This window comes from Odontesthes bonariensis, chromosome 14 (genome assembly GCF_027942865.1).
Source record: "Odontesthes bonariensis isolate fOdoBon6 chromosome 14, fOdoBon6.hap1, whole genome shotgun sequence".
NCBI classification, from domain to species: Eukaryota; Metazoa; Chordata; class Actinopteri; order Atheriniformes; family Atherinopsidae; genus Odontesthes; species Odontesthes bonariensis.
The window spans coordinates 19578995-19601041 of NC_134519.1; the positions used below are offsets into that span (position 1 = coordinate 19578995).

General features: G+C 40.7%; 1 protein-coding gene across 2 annotated transcripts in view; it reads left to right on the forward strand.

The window, feature by feature from the left end:
• LOC142399023 (A-type potassium channel modulatory protein DPP6-like) overlaps positions 1-22047 on the forward strand; it is a 90449-nt gene that overhangs the window by 12910 nt on the left and 55492 nt on the right. The window contains exon 1 of one of the 2 annotated variants that reach the window (XM_075483362.1): positions 1351-2128. The exons of the other annotated variant lie outside the window; for it this stretch is intronic. Coding sequence (XP_075339477.1) covers positions 1937-2128 — 192 coding nt within the window. The 5' untranslated portion in view covers positions 1351-1936. Of the gene's footprint in view, positions 1-1350; positions 2129-22047 lie in introns of those variants that run through there. 2 annotated transcript variants of the gene reach the window in all.

The window sequence follows — 22047 nt, forward strand, 5'->3', positions numbered from 1 at the left end:
TTATGAATTATTTGAATCAAAGGACAATTGATTCAAACTGAGGAGGAAGGGAGGAACAAGGACTAAATTTAATTTAGCTAAGGCCATAAAGTTATGTATCCTTGTTTTGGAATGGATATCCAAACCTTTGAAATGAATATTCTGTATTCCAGAAACATTTACTTTTATTGAGGTTACTTTTATAATTCATCCCATGAATCAATGAGCCTCCAGCGGTTCTTTCAGAGCTTGAGATGACTCACCATTTGTGAAAAAAAATTAATTGAAACTCCCTCTTTGTTCAAAGTTCAATACAGAGTGTATTAATTGTTATTGCTATAGTCAGCCCACCTCAATAACCCCATTGCAAATGATTGCAAAATTAACTTGATTTCACTTAATGGGAGATGCACAGCGGTGGTATTTAACAAAATGTGCGTAGCTGTTTTGAGCTGGGCTTTAATGCTGCTTTGAAGTTGTACCCGTGTGAGGGTGACCTATTTCCCAGAAAAACAGCTCAGCCCCGGTGGAGTGATAGTTTGACTGTCACAGTGAGAGAACTGTGGTGTGTTTGCCGGTGACATTCATGACAGGGGTGCCAGAGATTTGAACACTTTGACCCAAGAGCCTTTCCCTCCCTTCATCGCATATAAGATTATATTCTTCATTTACCAGAGCGCTGCAAATATTTGGCTTCTGTGAGCATTTCAAGCATGAAATCACTTGTGATGTTATGAACTGAATACATGTGGATGTGAGCTGACTGAAAGTATCAGACAGATGGAAGGAGGGTGCATAAATTAAGAGGAGGGACAGACTATGTCATGGTTTGATTCTTACAGTTAGGTGGAGTTGATAAAACATGTTTGTGGGACGTTAAGATCATCTAATTTGAAACATGCCAAAAATAAACTCCTTTCATTGTGTTCAAGTGGATGAGTGAAATTCTTGCTTTGCTTTGGTGTATTTTGTGGATATTTTTGGAAAATGTTTGGTCTCAGCTTTAGTCTCCAAAGATGCATTCAATTTAAGGGGAGTTCTTTATGACACTTGTCGTTTTACACTTTGGCCTTTTAGGGGTGTGTGGTCAGCCTGCCCTAATCTGGAGAGCCACAGAGAGGCACTCGAGTTCCGTCCTGGGACCGTAGGCAATCATTTGGGGGAAATAATTCTTTTCGAACCCCTCGTGAAACCAGAAATGAACTAGACCTGCAAATCAAAACGTCTGAATCAGATAAAATCAAGAGCAATTGTGCATTTGTGGAGCCTATTTGTGCGTAAAAAAATACGCAGGGAAGTGCAACCACAGCAGCGCCACAGTAATAGCTGCTCTCTGTGCGCTGGTCACTTCACATGCAGAGCGCGTCTGCGGAGGAGAGCGACAGTCGGGCTCTCTGCGTCCTTCACACTTTTCCTGCGTGAGGACAGTCAGGCAGAAACAAAACCAAAAGACGAGATTTATTATCTTTTGCTTCTTTGTTTTGCCGACAATCCCTCGGTGTCGGCTGAGGATAGAATATCTCATTGAAACTCAGCTACTCCTCCTGCTATCTCGCTGTTAGGAGGCATCAGGAAATTGACGAGGGAAGACAACGTGTTCTGAATACAAAAGAGGGCAACTATTGACACCCTTAGCCATCAGTCTGCCGTGCGCCTGGACAAAGCTAAAAGGACATCGCTGCGAAGGATTCAGCTTTGTATCAGTCGATCATTTTGTGAGTTATCCATAAATGCTTATTTACTAGACAAGCATCCTCATCTTATCTTTTTTTTTTTTTTTTGCTTCATACCAGAGGTGAGAACTGCCCGCCTGCCGTCGGTTCTTTACGAAGCGCACAGAAAACCAAAAGACTGTCCAAAAAAAAAAGAAAAAAAAAAAAGAAAAGCAAATCAGACGAGACCGGTTTGTGGTTCTGACATGCTTTAAGTTGTTCTATCTGAACTGGACCTTTGTATTATGGCTTCGCTGTATCAGAGATTCACCGGGAAGATCAACACAGCCAATTCCTTTCCGCTCCCACCTGAGGCCAGCCACCTTCTGGGTGGACAGGTTACAGACGAGGAAAACGGAGGGAAGACCCCTCAGCAGATTAACGACGGCAGACCTCACGCCCAGCACCGCAAAAAGTGTTTGCGAGAGGACGAGGACGTAAGGCTCGTTATTTATATGTCAATGTAATACTCTTCACTGTGTCAAATCTACTGGTGTTATTTCATCGGTCTTATTTAAAAACACACTGAGATACAGGTCTGCTGCTAATTGCGTGGTGATAAAGAGGCTATCTGGTTTCACTTTTACAGCTGTTCAAAAAAGTTTCAAAATAACGTTTGTTTCTTTTTTTTTTTTTTAAACTCTTTTTGCAGTTTCACTGTTATTATTGTGCTGTGTTTCAGTGTTTTTGTTGATCCTAACGAATGCTGGCAGATGAAAATCCAAGTGGGCCTGTAAGAGCAGCTGCTGATACGCCTCTGGCATATTTTAAAATATTTAAGTAAAGGTAGCAAATGCTGTTTGAGTTTTTGAAGCTTCCACATCAGTGGCAAATGTTTAACAGTTGATGACTGTGATGTGAAGATCAACAGTACATACTGTGTGTTCATGTAGTTTTCTTTGTGCATCTCTTTGATTATCTTCTCCCGTGGTGCTGACCGTGGTGCTGAAACTGAGAGAGCTTATCAGATGAGTATTTTGATTGTAGAAAGTGGATTTCTGTCACGTCACATAGAGGTTTGTGACAGGTAGCTAAGCCTGTGGATTAGTTTTAACACCAATCTAGAAACCTGAGGGTAAACACCTTTGACTTTCAAGTGTGTGCTTTGTGAGATAAGTTGCACTTCTTGGAGAGAAACCACGAGGGAGCCTGTAGCTTTAGACATTTGTCCAGCAGATCCTCTGCTTGGAGATGACAACGTGCAGGTTTGCTCTCTGTTTCCTTCTCTGAGAACATACACACAACAGCATTTATTCATTTCATTTTTGGCATTTCTCTTAATGGTTTAATTTTGTAATTTTCTCTCCAGCTGACGACTTTGGATTCAGATATTTACATATTAGCCCTCGCTTAGCCAAACAGCGTCATCCACCATTGACGTCATTGGCATAAGGCTTTGGTCTGGCTGAAAGCAAGTGTGCCGTCTGTTTGCATGAAGGCGTGATAACAGGGCTTTCTATGACGTGTTGCTCGCTTCCTGACAACAAAGTTTTAATCCTAAAGCAATCACGAGCAAAATGAATGTTTTTCTCAAATATTGTCTGACTTAAATGTTTGACTTAATGGCTTGTTTTTTTACATGTAGTAAGGAGATGTTATTACACAGCTGGATTTCCAAGATATTTATTAAGTTCACACTGTTAACCTTGAGGTTTACGTCAATACTAAGGTCCCCTTGAATTGTCCTGAAGCATGAAATTGCCTCTTTCCTCAGGAGATGGGAAACCATTTTGAAGAGTGATATTTTCAAATCCTTGTTTCCTCTGGAAAAGTTTATACGCATTGTTGTTCTTCTCATTTTTTCTTGTGAAAGGAAAAGGTAAAATTGCACTTCATTCATCCAGATATTTTTTATCTGTACAGTTTCTGAAATCCCTCAGTTTCAGAGGCAGGATGAGTGTTATGGAAATGATAAAGAGTCTTCGATTTCTTGTAAACAACTACATAATTTTCTTCTGGCCTCTTAAGCTCACAAAATGTAGGCACTGCTTCTCTGTTTGTTTGTGGGAGAGCTGTGCTTGTGTTTTATGAGACTGATTAATTGTTGCTTTCCTTTTTGTGCAGGCTTCAGTATTGTATGTTAAGAGTTTGAGTCATCCAGAGGGAGATATCAGCAGTGGTTCTTTCTCTTCCTCACTACCCTTTACAGCAAAGCCAATTAACCATTGAATCTAAAGGTTAAATATGGCGACATTTTTCCTTGAGATTGGAGCCTGGGGATTATATATGACCCTGCTTGAACTGATTTTTCTTTTACGGACAGATAACAGCAGGAAAAGGTAATCATTTCTCTTTGTTTGCGTCTTGATCTGTAATGATGGAAGTTGATGGGTAACCTTAAAGGGATTACAGTCAGTATGATATAAACACAACATTACCCATGCAGTTTCTCTTAACACCATGATGGTTAAATTTTATCCCACAAAATTCTCTCTAAATGACTTGATAGACCCTTTTCGAAACTGATCAGTTTTTCTCATGAATTTTTCCTAGACATAAAGAGCACCGTAAGATAAAAGCTCAAAAACTGTACAATAAGTTTTTGCAGCATTATTTACATATGATTACATGTAAGTCGTTTTGCATCTCGCCCTTTGTCAGCATAAAGGTACAACACTGTTAATTTGGCCAAAAACCTTTACATGGACGAAGGTCTTAAAGGATAAGACCGGTTTTTTTACATTGGGCCCTTGATTTCACATTATAACATGATGTTCTACTCACCCCTGCTTGTTGTTGCTCATTTGGAGCTGTTCCGAAGATATTCGCGAGGCGTCTGGCTGCTCTCTTGAGATATTCGGCCATGAAACGGTTTCCTATGGGCAAGCTTATACAGGCACAAACTATGCTGTTTATAATTTATTAATTACTGTACACTAGCACTGATAACGTGGAGGTGTGTCGCTTACTTAAAAAAATCCGGGTTACTAATTTTGAATTTTAGCGAACGAATAAATAGGCAGCAGGTCTGTGGGCACCCACTTTACGACAAAAAAAAAATCAAAATTACAGTAACCCGGATTTTTTTAAGTAAGCGACGCACCTCCACGTTATCAGTGCTAGTGTACAGTAATTAATAAATTATAAACAGCATAGTTTGTGCCTGTATAAACTTGCCCATAGGAAACCGTTTCATGGCCGAATATCTCAAGAGAGCAGCCAGACGCCTCTCGAATATCTTCGGAACAGCTCCAAATGACCAACAACAAGCAGGGGTGAGTAGAACATCATGTTATAATGTGAAATCAAGGGCCCAATGTCAAAAAAACGGTCTTATCCTTTAAGTCTGAGGACTTCCATGCAACAGACTTTAAAGGGATAGTTCGCCTCTTTTGACATGAAGCTGTATGACATCCCATACTAGCAATATTATTTATGAACATTTTCTTACCCCCTGCTGCGTACTGTGAGCCGAGTTCCAGCCTCGTTTTGGCGTTGACGAAGGTAGTCCGGCTAGTTGGCTGGGGTTTAAAAAATAAAGCGTTATGTTCTCAAAACAATATGCGTCATTTGCATCACAAAATCGTACAGGAAAAAGTCAGACCTCACAATCCCATGGCGCTATTTTCTCTCCCTTCGTATCACTGCGTGTTGCCACCTACAGTAAACACTGTTTACTGCTCGGAAGCAGGAGACTGCTCGGTCTGCACTTCGGTCTGCACGGTCTACACAGCCCATAGTGATACAAAGGTAGAGAGAAAATGGGTAAGACAATGGGCCTCATGCAAGAACATTTTCGTATTTTTATTCTAAATTTCTCTCAATTTTTTCGTAAGAAGGATCGTACGAACACGCCACGTCAGATTCAACAAGCGCTCTTAACTTCGGAAAAAGTGTGTAAACGACCTGCGTAAATGATGAATCACACCTGTGCGTATCTAAGTTCACGTGCACGAGAATAGTAGATTTGCATACACCACGCCCAAAATTATACCATATAAGGCTGTGCTTCCTCGCTCCTGTGCCAGGAAGTGTTGAGTCATGAGAATGACATCAAAGCGCAAAAAGAACAACTTTACGGGCTCTGAGGCTCTGTTTACATTAATTCATTTCACCATTTCTTCGTGTCGGCGTCTTGCAAACTATTTACATTTACACACAAATGGGGATCGGCTGATTCGCTAGTCACATGACTAATCAGCCATCACATCACATGATCCCCCTTGCTTTATTATTTATTATGCTTTATTATTTATTCTTTATTATTTATTCTTCGGCGACAACAACTTGGTCCACGATATTGTCCCACCATGCGATGCTTCTTCTCGGTCTAACCCAAAAGCGGCGCTCCATGTACGGCTTGCGTTGCTGCAGTGGCTGGGTTCTCATCATAAAAGCTTGTTGAATCTGGCGCCTCCTTGCCACGTATTGTTGTGCACAGCGTACTACCAGCAGTAGGACATGGAGCAGGCTCCCATGCTGATCGTGGTTGTCCATGATTTCCATATTCTTCTCGATGACATGAATAGAAAGGAAGTGTGTAACTGAAGTGAAGCACGCCTGTTTGTTTTTAGTTTCCCAGCACTCAAGTCACATGACCAACGATACCAGCCTAGCGAATCAGGGAGGAGTACGTCCGCAGTATAGAGCTCAGCACTGCGGATCCTCGTTTCTCCCCGTTTACAACTGCTAAAATCAGCATCGCATGCGAATGCTTACGTGGGCTCCGGCGTCTTTGAATCCTTCCACCTATGAAGTCGTATTCCAGTATTTTAATGTAAATGGACAGTGCATCCGCAATAGAAATGATATAGAAACAGATTAGTATAAATGGCACCTGAGATTGAAGTTCTGCTTTCAGAGATCCAAAAAGGAAAATCTGTCATTTTTAGCAGTGTCAGCAGTGGAATTACGGGACCTGCTAAAGCGAAGAAATGGGAAGCAATTACGAGTGCTGTTAATACCATGTCACCGAAATAAAAAAAAAAGGTTTGATATGAAAATGGCTTAAAAAAAAACGTCTCGCCATGGGCAGGCGATCGATGACTGCAACTAAAGACGTGGAGACCCTCGTTCATGGCAATATTGCGCCATGAACGAGGTATCGAGACACACCCACCTGGCCTTCAGCTCAGTGCGCTCCACGACAGCACGGGGGCTTTGATGCGTATATGTGTCTCGTGCTCCAATTATGATTGGCAGTCCAGCCACGGCATGAAAGTCCCTCTTAATTTGTACTTGTTGGACAGCGGTGTGTGGGAATTTGATGTACCATACTGATGAGAGTTTTGATGACCAAGGGGAGCGCACGGCTCACAGAGGACTGGGACACCCCCGATCTGTCTCCAGTCTCCCTCTGAAAGGTTCCAGTGGCCAAAAGTCCAAGGGTGGTGCGGACCTGGACGTGTGGTGGAATTGGGTTTGATCGGCGTGTTTTTCTCTGGAGTTGTGGCTCTAGCAATTAAGATGCATATTTGTAGCAGCACAGTCCTTGCGAATCTTAATCGAGATGTCAGCCATTAGTCTGTCTCCACACGGTCTCTTCCAAGAGCCTGACGCGCTAAGGCATCCAAAAGTAACAAGACAGCCGCTGCGCTTCCCGTTACAGATTCAAATGAACCTTCAATAGTGCACAATTTAAGTCAAACAAAATAATGTCAACATAATTATGGGGTATAATGTATATATTTATTTATGTTTTCTTCAAAGTAATTAAATATACAATCCATTAGTCAAGCAAACTTGATTTGAATAACAGCGGACTATTTTACGAAACTCCTACGACAGGTCTGGATCACTCGTAAATTCTGTTCGTACCTGAAAGAAAATGTAAAATTCGAAAAGATTGGTGAATGTGCAAATTCTCTTAAATCACTCGTACGGACGATTTAAGAACAAATCTGTGCGTACGAACGGTTCTTGCATGAGGCCCAATGTTCATAAATAATGTTGCTAGTATGAGATGTCATACAGCTTCATGTCAAAAGAGGCAAACTATCCCTTTAAGTGGTAGAACCATCCCACGCAGTGTTTTGTGACATTTTCTTCATTTTTCCACTTCAGTCTCACACATGAAGGGTCAGGTTGAAATCTAGGGTTAAAAGTTACAATTGATACACATGGTGAAGTTTTAAAGCTGCAAAAACATGGGTTAGAATTGTACAAGGTTTAGAGGTTTCACATTTTACAATTCATAGTTCCTTTCATGTCAACTTTTCTTTCTGTTATAGGCAAACACAACATTTTCTTAATTCAGATAAACTTTCCTCAAAATAATTAAAACAGAACCCTCACTGCTTGTTGCATTTTTTTGATGACAACTGTGGATTCATTACTATTAGTGCAAGTCATTAGTGGATGCTCATTTCCCACAGGCTATCTTAATCTCAGAGTATCATGCTGCTCTTTAATAGCATTTTTCTCCCCGTAGGCTGCTTTTTAAAAAAAAAAAATGAAAGTAGACTGCAAATGTCTTGATTTTCCTTTTAACGGGCTGTTCCTGCTTTAAATGTACTCAGCTTATAATGATGTGAGGAAAATGGTGATAAAGAAGCAGTTTTGACACAATCGGTAACTCATATGCTCAGAGACAAACACAAAGATCTGTAAGACCTGGGTTTATGAGGCGTTATCTCTCTATTTCAGGATGCACTCTTCAGACTCAGGGGCTTTTTATATATGTCAACTTTGACCAAGTTACAAGTTGGTAGAATTGTTTTGAAAAAAAAGATTAATCTGATATAAATTCTATGCATACATAATTTTGTTATCCTGTTTTGGAAAATAGGAGGAAAATTTCAAAGGGAGTGAATCATAAATCTTCCGACTGCGTGACTTAAATGTGAAATAAATCTAATTCACATTGGGTAAAGCTCAATGCCTAGGGCCGGTAAACACACACTAACATATACACACGCACACACACACATACACACATACACACACACACATACACACACAGCCTATCCTCATATGCTCCGTACTTAGAGATACTCCAGATCTGAGTAAGACAGTCTGGCCTGGTTCCCAAGTCTTAGTTTTGTTTTGTGCTTCCTTTGAGGTTCAAGGCTGAGATAAATCAGACAGATGGAGCTCAACAAGAGCAGCCAGATAAAAGACAGAGGGCAGTGAGAAGTGTTAGGCTGTCCTCATTATCTCTGCAGCAGGGTTAACAGTATCTTTCAGGTGATGACTGCTCACGACGGGCCGCTGGTACTTGCTGCACTAATCCACAATGATCATGTATCCTGAGACAACCTACGTCTTTGAATAGTGCAGAGACAGATGTGAGTGTTAAGCATGGGGGCTGTATGGACACAAGACTGACAGTGGTATCATGCTAATATTAATTTCATATAGAAATCTAAAAAAAAAGAATCAGGCTAAAAGAAAGACAAATCAAAGTTGCAGTGGTGCTTGAAAATTTCAGATTTTTAAAGAGTATTTCTGAATAAATCATATTTAAAAGAACATCGAATTTTCACGTGAATCCTAAAAGTAAATCCACGGAACAACAAATATTTTTGTTCCTGGTGAAAATTGTGTAAAGTTACATATCTGCAAGTAGCAAAATTATGTGAGCCTCTGGGATTAACAGTCAATTTGAAGGTGAAAATAGAATCAGGTGTTTTCCATCATTGGGATCCAGGTGTGAGTGGATGGTGTGTTTTACTCTAAATACAAGGGTCTATCTAATCTTCACAACATGTTGGTGGAAATGTATCATGTCACAAACAGATTTCTGGGGACCTCAGGAGAAAGTATTGCTGATACTCATCAAGCTGGAAAAGCATAAAAGCTGTTTTTAAAGAGTTTAGATTTTATACATCCACAATCAGACAAACCAATATTATTGAAGCAGAACAGGGGGAAACTTAAATTCATTGTTGTTCTCCCCATGTGTTGTCAACCTAAGATCATGGTGCATGTAAGTCCATGAGGTCACAAATGAATCCATGGTAACTCCTAGGCAACTAAAGGCTTATTTCACAGGTCAGAACACTGAATAACAACAATGTGTATGGAGGGCTGAATGGAGAAAGCCTCAGCTGTCTAAAAATAAGTTGAAAAAACTGCCTTTAAAAAGGGTTTGGGGAAGGGAAACAGTCATTACAGCATCAGAGCATCATCCCAACTGTGAAATATGGTGGTGGAAACGGAAAATGTCAGCGGAACTGCAGCAAGTTCTGCAAGTTTGTTCTAATTGTTCTGGAAGAGAAGAACAAATGTTATTTTTTGTAATGGCCAAACGTAAGTGCTGATGTTAATCCAACAGACATGTTGTTGAAAGACCTAAATCATGAATCAGCATCCCAGAGATATGAAGGTGTTCTGTAAGGTTAAAAAAAAAAAATCTGTCTGTGACTGACTGATCAACAACTACCAGAAATGTTTACTTGTTGTTATTAGGGATATAATCACATACTTTGCCACTCGCAGATATGATGTGACAGATATAAAGGCTGTAATGTAACATGAAATACACAAACACAAGTTTTAGGGAACAGCTTATTACAAAAAAGACAACAAATAAAGAGGTAATTCTAAAATGTACAATAAAGTATGGCTATGTACAGTTTGCAAATGTGTGATTGCTGAGCATTAAAGTCAGTATGCAGTAAAGGGCACATAAGGCAGACATGCAGTCACCCAGTGCAGCTCCTCCCCCCCAGGACAACAAAGCATCCTCAGCAGGACCTCTTGCTCGACGTTGCCATGGTTGCAAAGGTGGGGAGGGTGAGGCAGTAAGCTCTGGGAACACACGATGTCTGTTTTCTGGTAGCTCTGACTGCCATCTGGGTATGACGTAGCTTTCACTCTGCACACTGAACGTCCCCTTCTCCTGTAATGCAGCACACTCGCCACTGGAATAATGACAGCGTAATTCTCTTTTAGCGTCTAATGAAAACAAGCCTCCACTTCTATTTTCTCTCTTTAGTACCTGCTGACAGAAGTAGTCACTATCGATCAGTGTTTTCTTTTCTTTTTTTAAATTCTCTTTTGCACCTGGGGGCATCTCAACAGGTCATTCATCCCCTGCCCAGAACCTCAGCACTCTGTTAACACACCAATCGATCATACCTTGCCGCACTGCCCTCCCCAGCACCTCCACAGACCTGTCAACAGCACCTCAGTAGGTTGCTGCCACTCTGTTTGTGTACCTTTTCTTCCTGATGATTTACAGTATTATTACACAAGCTGACAGTGCGCATTAGTCGGTGATTAAACACAGAGTAGTCTTATTACACGGTGATGATGCCTGGCTTTTGCCTTGTGGGAAGCAACATGCGCATCGTCAGCTGTTATTAGGCTTCCATGTGGGTGTTTTGATGTTAATTCAATTCATGTCACATTTCAAACAACATTCACTTTATTTGTTTGAGCAACAACTACAGTGTGTGCGGTAGTAATTTAGCTGATTAGATATTCATGTGACTGAAAAATAAAACACATTCCTATTGTTAACCTAATTTCTGATCCTCAACTTGATGATGCCAGTCACATCTCGTTTCCTTCTTTTCACATATGTAACCTCTGGATCTAAAAGATTTCTGCTGCTTTTAAGTACTTCATGAGTATGCAGCTGAATATAACATTCTTTTAACTCAGCTTGCTTCTCATTTTATTTTCTCTCTGTGCTCATGTCTCTGCTTTTTATATGTACCTTTCGGAAAGCTTCCCAGTGTCTCCCTTTGAGTTTAAGTTTTATGAGCTGCAGAAATGATATATCTCCTTTTAAGAGAGGATGAGAGTTTCAAACATCAGCCTTCGTTATCTTCTACTTGTTGCAATGACTGTTTTTATTCAGCACACAGTGTCCTCGCATTGAGGTTACAGGCGCAGGAAACCATTTGTACAGGTTTTCATGCACCGTGTCTGTTTTGCCACTAGAGACAGTTGTGTTCCAATCGAAGCATGACTCTGCCCTGTACTGTAGGCAAAAACATACAGCACATGGGTTGAACTAAGGTTCGAGTGCTATTAAACATATCGGAACTTGTCATAAAATTGTATAAGAAACACAGCCAAAATAAAAATAAATAAATAAAAGCTATGTGTCCACCTTGCACAGCTTCAGTGAGCAGTGTCAAGCTGCTAGCAGCTTATAGCATCACGTTTTGGTCCAAAAAGAGGACGATAATGTCACTTCTCATAAGGATCAAAAAGCTATACGTAGCAATAACTAGTAACATCAGCCACATTGAGGTATTGGTCTGACCTGTAGACACACATAAAGAGGTTTGTCTGTGAATGGGGTCACTTAATTGTGACATTTTATATGAGAGGGGGAAAGAGCAAATCTATCATATCAGGGTGTGACAAAAAAACGCATCAGAAAACAGGTGCTTTTTACGTGCCAGAAGAAGATTTATTATACTTTACACAGTAGCAGTGCCATTAAAGAATCTTTGAGCAAAGAGGCAGATCCGGCCCTTTACTCTTCTTATATGACATTATGGTTACAAGTCATTTGTTGTTTTGTTTCTTTTTGTTTGCGGTTTGTTTTCTGCAAAATCCTGAAAAAAATCCATTTAGAAAATTTAAAGCAAGTGAAGGACAATTTTCCTACAACATGTCTGCCAGCTAGAATTAGAGCAGCAGAGCAGCACTGCCGCTCCTCTTGAGTCTTCTCTCAGTCTTTTTCCGGCCAAGACCAGGCAGCAGTAATCTGTTGTGTCAAATGGGCAGAATCTCTTATCGACCTCGCCATGATACATCAGCAACACTCCCCCAAGAGACACCCGCATGCGAACACTCGCATGTAATTTAACTGGGATTAAGACACATGCACACGCATACACTAATTAAGGATAAAGGCAAAGTCAAGAGGGTTATATTCCAGAGTAGTAAATCCTGTAGGGAGGCAAAAACAGACGTAACATGTCAGCCTTCATTGATTTGTAGCAACAGGGTCACTACAGAGAAGCAGTGATGCCTAAAAGGCTCCTGCTGATGTTTATATATTTAGCCTGATGCAGTGACTGTATTATAACCACATGTTTAGTGTTGAAACTGAGAAACTTTAAAGTTTCAATCTGACACATTTCAAAAAGTTGGGACAGAAATGTGTTTACCATTGTGTTGCATGAACTCATTACAAAAGTCCAAGTTTGTGGGATCGGAAGAGGCCAGTTGTTTTGAAAGTTAAATATATTCCTATACTTTCTTGACATAGACAATTCAGCTGCTCAAAAATACTCCCCCAGAAATGGCTGTTAGTTGAGTTGTCCCGCTGTCTCATTTCTGGCAGTTTCCTCTGACACCTCTTGGCAAATCTAAATTATAACTGGTAAAATCTGCAAAGTGTACAGCAGGAAGTAGCGTTATTGTCACTGTTTGTATGCATTTAAACTTGGATCTTCCTTCCTCGTTTAACCAGCAGGGAGGCAGAGCCTGCAGCATGAACTGTGGGGTTTTAGTGAGTTTGGGTGTAAATGAGGAGAGGGAGTTGTAATAATGAGGACAAAGCAGTGAATCAAAGAGATAAAATGTCATTTTCTTGTTGTTCCACAGTGGTTATATTTCCAAGCACAAATACAAGTCTATCTATCTTAGCACAACCCTGCAGGACAGCACCCCATTGCCAGATTTTGTGTGAATGCATCAGAAGCATGCTTCCTCCTTCCCACTGCTGCATCTCTCTTCGGTCTCTGTACGCAGATCTGCCTGGCTTCTCAGACAGACTTAAACTCTGTCACAGAGCAGCAAGAAAAATATGTTTTTTTCAGGGTTCACTTTTGATTAATCCTTGCTGGACTTTGGAACACAGTGGAAATGCTAACAGACATTGTCTGAAGAAACTTTTGTAACTCTTTGAAAAACGTCCCTGAAAATGCATCTTTTTTCACCCGGACACCATCACACGTTTCGCAGCATATTTCTGGTGATGAAAAATCTGGAGCGTAAAAGAATTTTGCATGTGCAGTAACAAAGCTAATGAGAGTTAGCTTCAGTGAAGGAGCTTTGACCCCGTTACGTAAAATGAGGAGATGATGGCACTCCCTGTGTTGACACTGTGTGAACAGACTTGGATTTGCGTTTTGTTACATCTCATTTCAAATTAGTTGACCTTAGTGTAGAGCACATCATCATTTGCTGTTAGGTAAAATCTTGAAATCAAACTGCAAGAGCTGCAGAATTGAAAATGTAAAAACTTGACTCTTAACGTCAAAAAATTGTCGAATTGATAGTCATCTCACCTAAGAATTGTTTTGTATTTAATCCTATACAGATATAGGATATGCTTTCTATGACTAAAAAGTGTCAGAAAAAAATTCAGCTCACAGAGGAGTTCTTTAACTTTTCCCAAGAGTCTATTCGATATTCTCACATGTACACTCAGTTTGGGTTGATTTGTACTCACAGTTTATTCTGAAGGTTCAAACCTACTGTTTTGATTTGAGTGAGAAGGTTTCAGAATCAGTGTTTCTGAATTCATGAATCTTTTTTTTCTCTGCTGTATCGTACAGTTTTAACTTGCAGTCATAAATTCAACAACATCATGTTTTCACTATGACAATGTATTCACAGTGTTCCAGAGCCCACGCTGTGATTTAATAACAGAGGGTCCAGGCATGCAGAGACATGCAATGAAAAGGGTCGTCTTGTTTCAAACTGGAAAATCTGCACTTGAAAGCATTTGTGCCCATGTGGTAGGACTCTAGGTGTTCTGTCCAAGTCTAAGTTTTATACGTAACACGTTACTTTGATGCAAAGTTGTGCCTAATCACTGCAACACAAAGTTAAAAACAAATCAGCAAACTTGTACTTCTTTTTAGTCTATCTTGGTATATCTTGTTGTTTCAGTAATTTTGCTTTACATTTTTTGCCCACATTTTTCAAAGTCATTGTGAGTCAGTTCTAATAAGGACATGTTTACATAGAGGTCACACATCACAGTCAGTTTCTTTAAGCAACAAATAGGCACTGGTTAGGTAATGTGGGGTAGGAGCTTCAACCTGACCTTTACAGTTGCACCGGAGGAGGGGAAAATAGCATGGTTTTAAGCTAAATGCAGCACTTACACAACCTGCATACTCACAAATGTTCTTAATGTAACACATGGTAGCAGAGACACTAGGCTCATTTGGCTGAGAGATTGTGATTGTGTTTTTTCAGAGATGGGAAATGGCTGCATGAATCAATGGAGACTGGACTGCTCAGCCCTCAAATAATTAATTCATCCCTTTTCTTTTTCTTGCTTTAACCTGGTAGTAGTTGCTGAGTCAAATAACTTAATTACTTGCTAAAAATATGCAATGGTGGTGCCACTCTGAAAGCTACTTTGCACCCCACTAATGCCCCTTTTCCTCATCTGACACTATTATGTGTAGCTGCTTTAGACATTTAAGCAAAACTCATAACATTGGCGGCAGCTGAGGTGGCGTTTAGGTAGCCTGGCGACGCCATCCAACGTACTTCCGCCCAAAGATTTTGGCTCCGCACATAGTCTGGCCAAATCCCCCTACCTCGGTTCGCTCAGTGTTTTGCCAATCAGCAAACAGTTGCGAGTGGTGACGCAGAACTCACGCGCGGAGTCCATTGTAGTCCATATAATTGTAGTTCAACCGCAGCGGAAATAAACATGGCGACGGAAGAACGCTAGAAGCTATCCATGAAGTTGTCTCAACTCTGGAGATCATTACACAATTAAAACGAGAGCAAGAGGAATGCCTCTTCAATTTTGTTAGTGGCAAGGATGTCGTAGCTCTCCTTCCAACTGGCTTTGGGAAAAGTTTGATTTATCATAATGGTACCGGTATGATGAAAGCGGATGTGGGAAGCGTGATTCGCGAGCTAGAGCCTCGCGAGAGTAAGCATGAACCTCGGTGCATAACCAACGTCATTTCTAAACATTATGATTGGTTAAGGGAACTCCGTTACTCCAATGAATTTAAGTTGCTGGTTAAGGTCCCGCCCTCCATGGAAACGGATTCCTCTTGGGTTTTCCCAGACTGTTTGACAGAGTCAACAGTCGGCTTTCGCCCAGGCTAGCGTTTAGGCATGCCAGTGATCCATGTCACTGAGTCAACATGCACAATATCAGAGCCCTGGAACTTGACCATTTCAAAGAAATGCCACTGCTATGGATCCAGCTATTGATCTGTTTAGAAAGTTAAAATGATGTAGTCTTAAAGGTTCTATGATGATAAATGATAGTATGAGACGAGAGGGCCCTCTCCTGCCTCCAGGCTCTGGTTTAGTCTTCTGATGAATAGCACGAGTTCGGTTTTCACATTGCATCCTACCCAGACCTTTGTTTGCATTCTGGTCGTCAGAGGAGCAACAGGAGAGAAACCTTTTGTCCATCTAGCCATGAACGTGGTTTTATCCTTTAAAAAAACAGAAAACTCAGTGTGGATGCTGCCAGTCAGTTTCTGCTTTCTAAATCTTCTCAAACATTAGTGAGTGTGTGTGTGTAAACCTGCAGGCTTATCTCTTGTGCACAGGCACGTGTGAGGTCGATGCCATTGTGGAGAAGTTTTTCTCTGTCAGGCACCGTTTGTAGTGCAGAGCTTTTGCAGTGTGAACATCATCATCCCCCGTCAATATTTCCCCGCTGCTCCTCTAATCCAGGAGTCAGGAGTCTGAATGAGGCACACAGCTCTGGGGATGGAGGAGAGGGGGATTCATTGCCCCGAGCTGGCAGGCTCTGACTTCTGAGATGATGTTCAGTGTGGAGCTCACAGGAGCAGAACAGAGATGGGGGAGATGATGATTGTTCGGTGGAGAGGAGGTAGAGAGACCAGGGAACACTGTTGAGTATTTCACTATTCTGGAGCTGGCAGCCCTTCAAATAGCGCGCCGCCCCCCCCCCCCCCCCCCCCCCCCCCCCATGACAGAAGAGACGAACTGTGATGATTGATGTTACTCCCCTTGCCAGACTGGCTGTTGCATCTTGGAAATACATTTCCTTTATTGCTGGATTGTTTGGGAAGACATTTTGCAGCGCTGGTATTATCACTTATCAACATGTCAGATGGTCAATGGGAGCTATGTCTGTCTTCCTGCCTTTCTTTCTGTCTGTCTGTCTGTGGGTTTTCTTCAGCTTTATTTATTTGCATTGCTGGTATTTCATTATTGTTGGATGATATTGACCTGGGCCTTTTTTTTCTTCTTACTTTTGAGATGATATGGATCCTCTAAACCCAACTGTGAACCTTTTAGTTTTATGAGTAAATTTTAGTTTATTGAAATATTGCTTTTAGTCTAGTTTTTGGCAGTTTTCTTTTAGTTTAGAGACTTTTCTTTTTCCTGCTTTGTTTTTTAACAAGCCATAGAAGCTTTACAGGGAGCTGTCATGTCATGTTACATGTTGCATTCCTGCAAAGCCTTGAGAGAACAGATAGTATGTACAGTTTTGTGAGACCTTATGGGTATCAGCTTTTCTGCAATGCTGACTGTATCCATTTAGACTCCGCTAAACACTCAATGATTTAAACCCATATCAGTCTGAGCTGTGTGAGCTGCGCCATTATCGACATGGAACATTCTGTGGTTCAGGTAAACTCCTCATTGGGAAAAAAGCAGAGTGGAGATGGTATAAACAACCCTGGCTGAAATGCAGCAAAAAATATCCCAGCTCTGTGTGAGTTGGGTAATACTGATCTATGGTAAGTGGTAAGATGCTGCTAATGGCCCAGGTAAGTGGTTCAGTGCTGATTGTTATAAAGGGCCTGAGCGCTCTGGCAGCATCTCTGTTTCTCTTCTGGGGTTGTGTAGCAGGAATGTGTGCGGCCATCACAACACCCTGCTCTGTCTAACATTCCCTCAGCGATCGGACCTCCTCTGGTGTAACTGTAAAGGTGTCGTGTTCGTGATCTTTACTTGTTAAAGCAGGGCAGCGTTTCAGTGTTGGAAATAGGCCGTGCGAACACACACATTGACACACTTCACCCTAATGTGTGGTTTGTTTATGCCTACTGTTGGATCATTCTCAGTGAGAGCCAAGGTGTGTCTCTTTTATGACTTGCTCATTTTGCATCGTCTCTCTGCGTCCACATCACACAGCGCTCTTAACACCAGCACTCCCAGTGCTGCCTCCCTGTCACAATGAAGTCCTGCAAGCTGTCACGGGTGGAGAGACTGTGGAAGGTGAGTGTTGCATCCCTGTTTTTATTCACCACATAAGGCATTTTAGCTTTTTTTCCCCCTTTATAATTATACTTTTCATCAATCTGTTTTTGAGCAGTTGAAGGGCGCGTTGACAGAAAATTGCAAACTGTTGTGGGAGTTTTTGAAGAAGCGTCAGTGCTGTTTATTTAGTTTTCAAAACCATTGATAATATAATAAGCACTTTGGATGACAACCCATTTTGTGGTTGTTGACATTGGGGGAGTTTGCTACAAAATCATCATTGTTAAATGGTAAATTGAAGCATCGAGCTGTCTTAGAGGATGTGCTGAAGGACAACTAGGTGTTGTAAATGCATGATAATTACCACGACAAAGACCATTCAATATCATTTATTTTTATTAGCACCTGTATAAATACGTCGAGTGTATGCTGCATATGTATAACTAATTTGTTTGTTTGTTTTCCTAAGAATCTCACTTTGCATGTTGTGGGATGTAAAAAGGAGACTCAAACACACAGGATACAGCAAGGGAATATGGAAGCATACTCTTGTTAAGTAACAAGATACTCTTGTTACTTAACTTTGGTTAAGTAAGAGCTGCACTGTAATGCAGAGATTGCTTCCTCATTCACATCCTGCAATATTAGCTCTTGTATGGGGGGGCTTTAGAAAATTAATGAATTTCATCTGCTGTCAAATTTACATGCATTTGTTTTTTTTATTACGAAGCATAGATACAATCTATCTTTACTAGATGTTGTGGTTTCCAATTCTAATTCTTTCCACCGAATCTGAGCCCCTTTAACATTTATTTGGCAGCTCGTTCATGCTCGCACTATTTTCTTAGCGGTGGCGGAGTAATATCAACGAACATCCAGTACAAAATGTCAAATAAAACACGACAGAAGCAACTTTTTGCCATGAAATTTGATATGGATTACCAATGCACACCAGTAACCACTCCGGTGAGTTGATTATTTTGAAAACGGACGTTTATGGTGCCTCTACGGACCTTTCTAGACATGCGCATGACTTGCCATTCTGAAGCAGGTTGAGAAGAATCAAAATTAGGCAAATACCGGAGACAGCAGTAAACATCAAAAAAGCGGTGAGGGGGGTTCTAAAACATTGCAGACGTCTCAGAAAAGAGGCTTAATGTTGAAAATACCGGAGTTCCCCTTTAAGGCATATGTTGGGGCCATGCAATGTGTGAAAGTAGTGTTACCTAAACTTAACTGCAGCTGTAGAGTGTTATGATTTAAAAGTCTGCAAGTCTTATTCACAAATATTTTATTTACAATAGAACAAAGAAAACATATCAAATCAAATGTTTGAAGTGAGACTTTCTTCTACTTCATAACGTGTTAGCTCATTTTGAATTTGTATAGGAGCACATGTTGCTTTAAAACCTGTATTAACCTTTAGGCAATAATGGTGCTATCCAGATGTGCAAATTACCATTTCCATAGGCACCCATAAGCATCAGAGAGTTTTTAACTGGTTTTAACAGGTTTTTAACTGAGAGCTGATAGCAGCTGGATGGTTCCTCTCCTCTTTAGTGAGGAGGATTCGGTATCGGTGATTTCCAAAAATATTTTCAAATTTTGATTAATCTGACCACGGAACAGTTTTCTACTTTATCTTAATCATTTTAAATGAGCTTTATATTTCACAGTTTTTTTTCAGAATGTTGAACCAATTAATCCAAGTAGTTGCAACAGTCTTCTCCAGTTATTTTTTTTTCAGATTCACTAATATTTCAAGACTTTTGTTACCTCTGTCCCAACTTTTTTGAGACATGTGGCTGCCATCAAATTAAAGAAATATTTGTCATCAAAAAGCAAAATGTCTCGCTTTCAACATTTGATACGTTATGTTCTATTTTGAATAAAACAATGGCTCGTGAGATTTGCTAATTATAGAATTCTGTTTTTATTCAAATTTGCCAGTGTCCAGTGGTTGTACATTGTCTTCACTCCCTCAGAAGCAAATATTAAGACCAGATGATGCAAAGAAAGAACAGTCTGTCTGTCCCTGTTCATCACTGCAGAGTAAGTCCAAACATTAAAACCAAGTTATGAGCTGTAAAACAAGAGTTGCGACCTGACTCACTTGCAGCTGGTAAAGAAAAAAAAATGTATCATTTAGAGAGAAACCTAACAGTGCAAAAGCATAACCACCACTGAAAATCAGTACCTGTGGGTGTTAACAACTCAATGAAACGTGTAGAACAAAATGCATATTTTTACAGTTAACTTTTGGTTCTAATCGAAAAACAAACATGTAAATTAAAGACTGTGCTACCTATCCTACCCAAGCACGAACACACAATTTAAACCCTTGTGTTAATGAGGGTAATGAGAGAAACTAAGTGTGGGTGAGAGCTCGCTGTAATTGCTAACCAAGATAACAGACAAATTACTCAAAGGTTATACAAATAACAAGACAAATTTAGGGATTGTTGTTTTTTTCTTGCACATTATTATAATAGTCTAAGTCACCACTTTAGGCTTCTAAAGGCAGTTGAAGGAAACATATCGTGCTCCTTCTGTACATTTAGTTGCCACTTTCTCCACAATATACAGGCAATGCCCTCATCCTGTGCAGATAAAGCAATCGTTGCCAGTCCTCTTCCCATTGCCCTGATGGTGTCCTGTGTAAACTGATGCACTTTTTAGCGTCTTTGTTTGAAATCCAGCCACCTTTAGCTCTGCAAACTCATTTGTTTTGAACTAAACAATCATCCATTTCATGACCTTTTTTTCTATTAGCAGTTTTTCTTCTGTTTTTACGTGTATGAAATTTCACAGTGATAGTTGTGAAACTAAACACACTTTTATGCATCCCGTCACAAGACTAACTCTCTAGTGTTCAATCATGTGTTCTTGGCTTGCATTTGATATTGCTGTCCACCGATATCAGAAGTCATTGATTGGAAAAAGATAGAGTCACTTCTTCTTTTACGTTTTTTATGGCAGTTAGCAAACAACATTATGGTGCATTACAACCACCAGCTGGAGTTAGAGGATAGTGGAGCAGGGATTTAACCATATATTCACTTCTGTTGATGGTAGAAATAATTTTAGCAGCATCAGAGTGAGATTGTCCTAACTTTGACGGTTCGGCCTTTGATATACACTTCCCTTAGTAAAGCTACTTTAAGTATAAATCAACTGTCATTTGTATTTTCAAGAAGAAAAGTTGAACTTTTTGCAAGGAACCATTTTACTTCTTTAAAGCTGCCGTCGGCAACTTTTTTTTAGTCATATTAGCTTGAACTGTCATGGGATTCTAGAAGTAGAATACTAAATAGGCTGTTTAGGAAAAATCCCGAATTCTGTAGCTCCCTCTGAAGCCTGTAATCATGCTTGCAAAAATCGAGCGCTCCCGGCTGTTTTAAACCAATCACGTTACGGTGGAGGAATCACTACCTGTCAATCACAGCTTGTGCACACGCTGCTGAGCGTGAGTCTGCCCCAGCTTGTGTGCGCGCACACTGGTGTGAACTCACGTGCACAACCTCGTCCACAGGGGGGGAGGGGTTTGGGGGGCGGTTTGGAGCTTGTTAGAGGTTGGGGGAGGGACATGAAAGTTGTATCAGTTCGAATTTTCCGACTTTAGACTCGCAATTTTGAAAACCTGCCGACGGCAGCTTTAAGGTCCATCTACGGTGTCCTGGTTGCACTGATTTAATTCTCCTTTATAATGTTCTGACTATAATTAAAGCAAAGTTATTCGTGAGAGGTCATGTTCTAAATACAGACTAGCAAACTGTGATAGAAATAGCTAATTTGCAGGGTAGCTGTTCTTTGATCCAATCAGCTGAAATGTCTAATTAAAGACACAATGGTACAGGGATTATTTGTTTGCAGACAAGTTTTGGAGCTCTGCAAGGAAAGATGTTTCACATCACTCTGTCAGCATCAGAGACAGTGTCTGGTTTTGATAGAATCAAGCTACTCCTCAGTAGCTGATGCTGTTCAAGCTGGGCTTTGCAGACCTGAATTTTGTAGCGAGAGCAGATGTGTACCTGTTGAGTAGGGAACATATAAGGGGATGGACAGACAGGAAATATAGGTGTGTGTAATGCAGAGTTGTAAATAAAGAGAACTGCAGACCAACAGATGTCTCCCGGCTGGAACTATATACGACTGCCTAAACGCGGCATGTTACATGGTGTCAGAAGAGTGCTGAATCCCGTCTCAGGCGGTCGCTCGGAAGAAATTGTCCCGCAAGTTGCGGTAAATAAATAAATAAAAACGACCCGTCGCAGTTGGTGCTAAGCTACGCTAACGCTAGCCTATAGTTACAAACTGAGTGCAGTAAATAGCTAGTTCA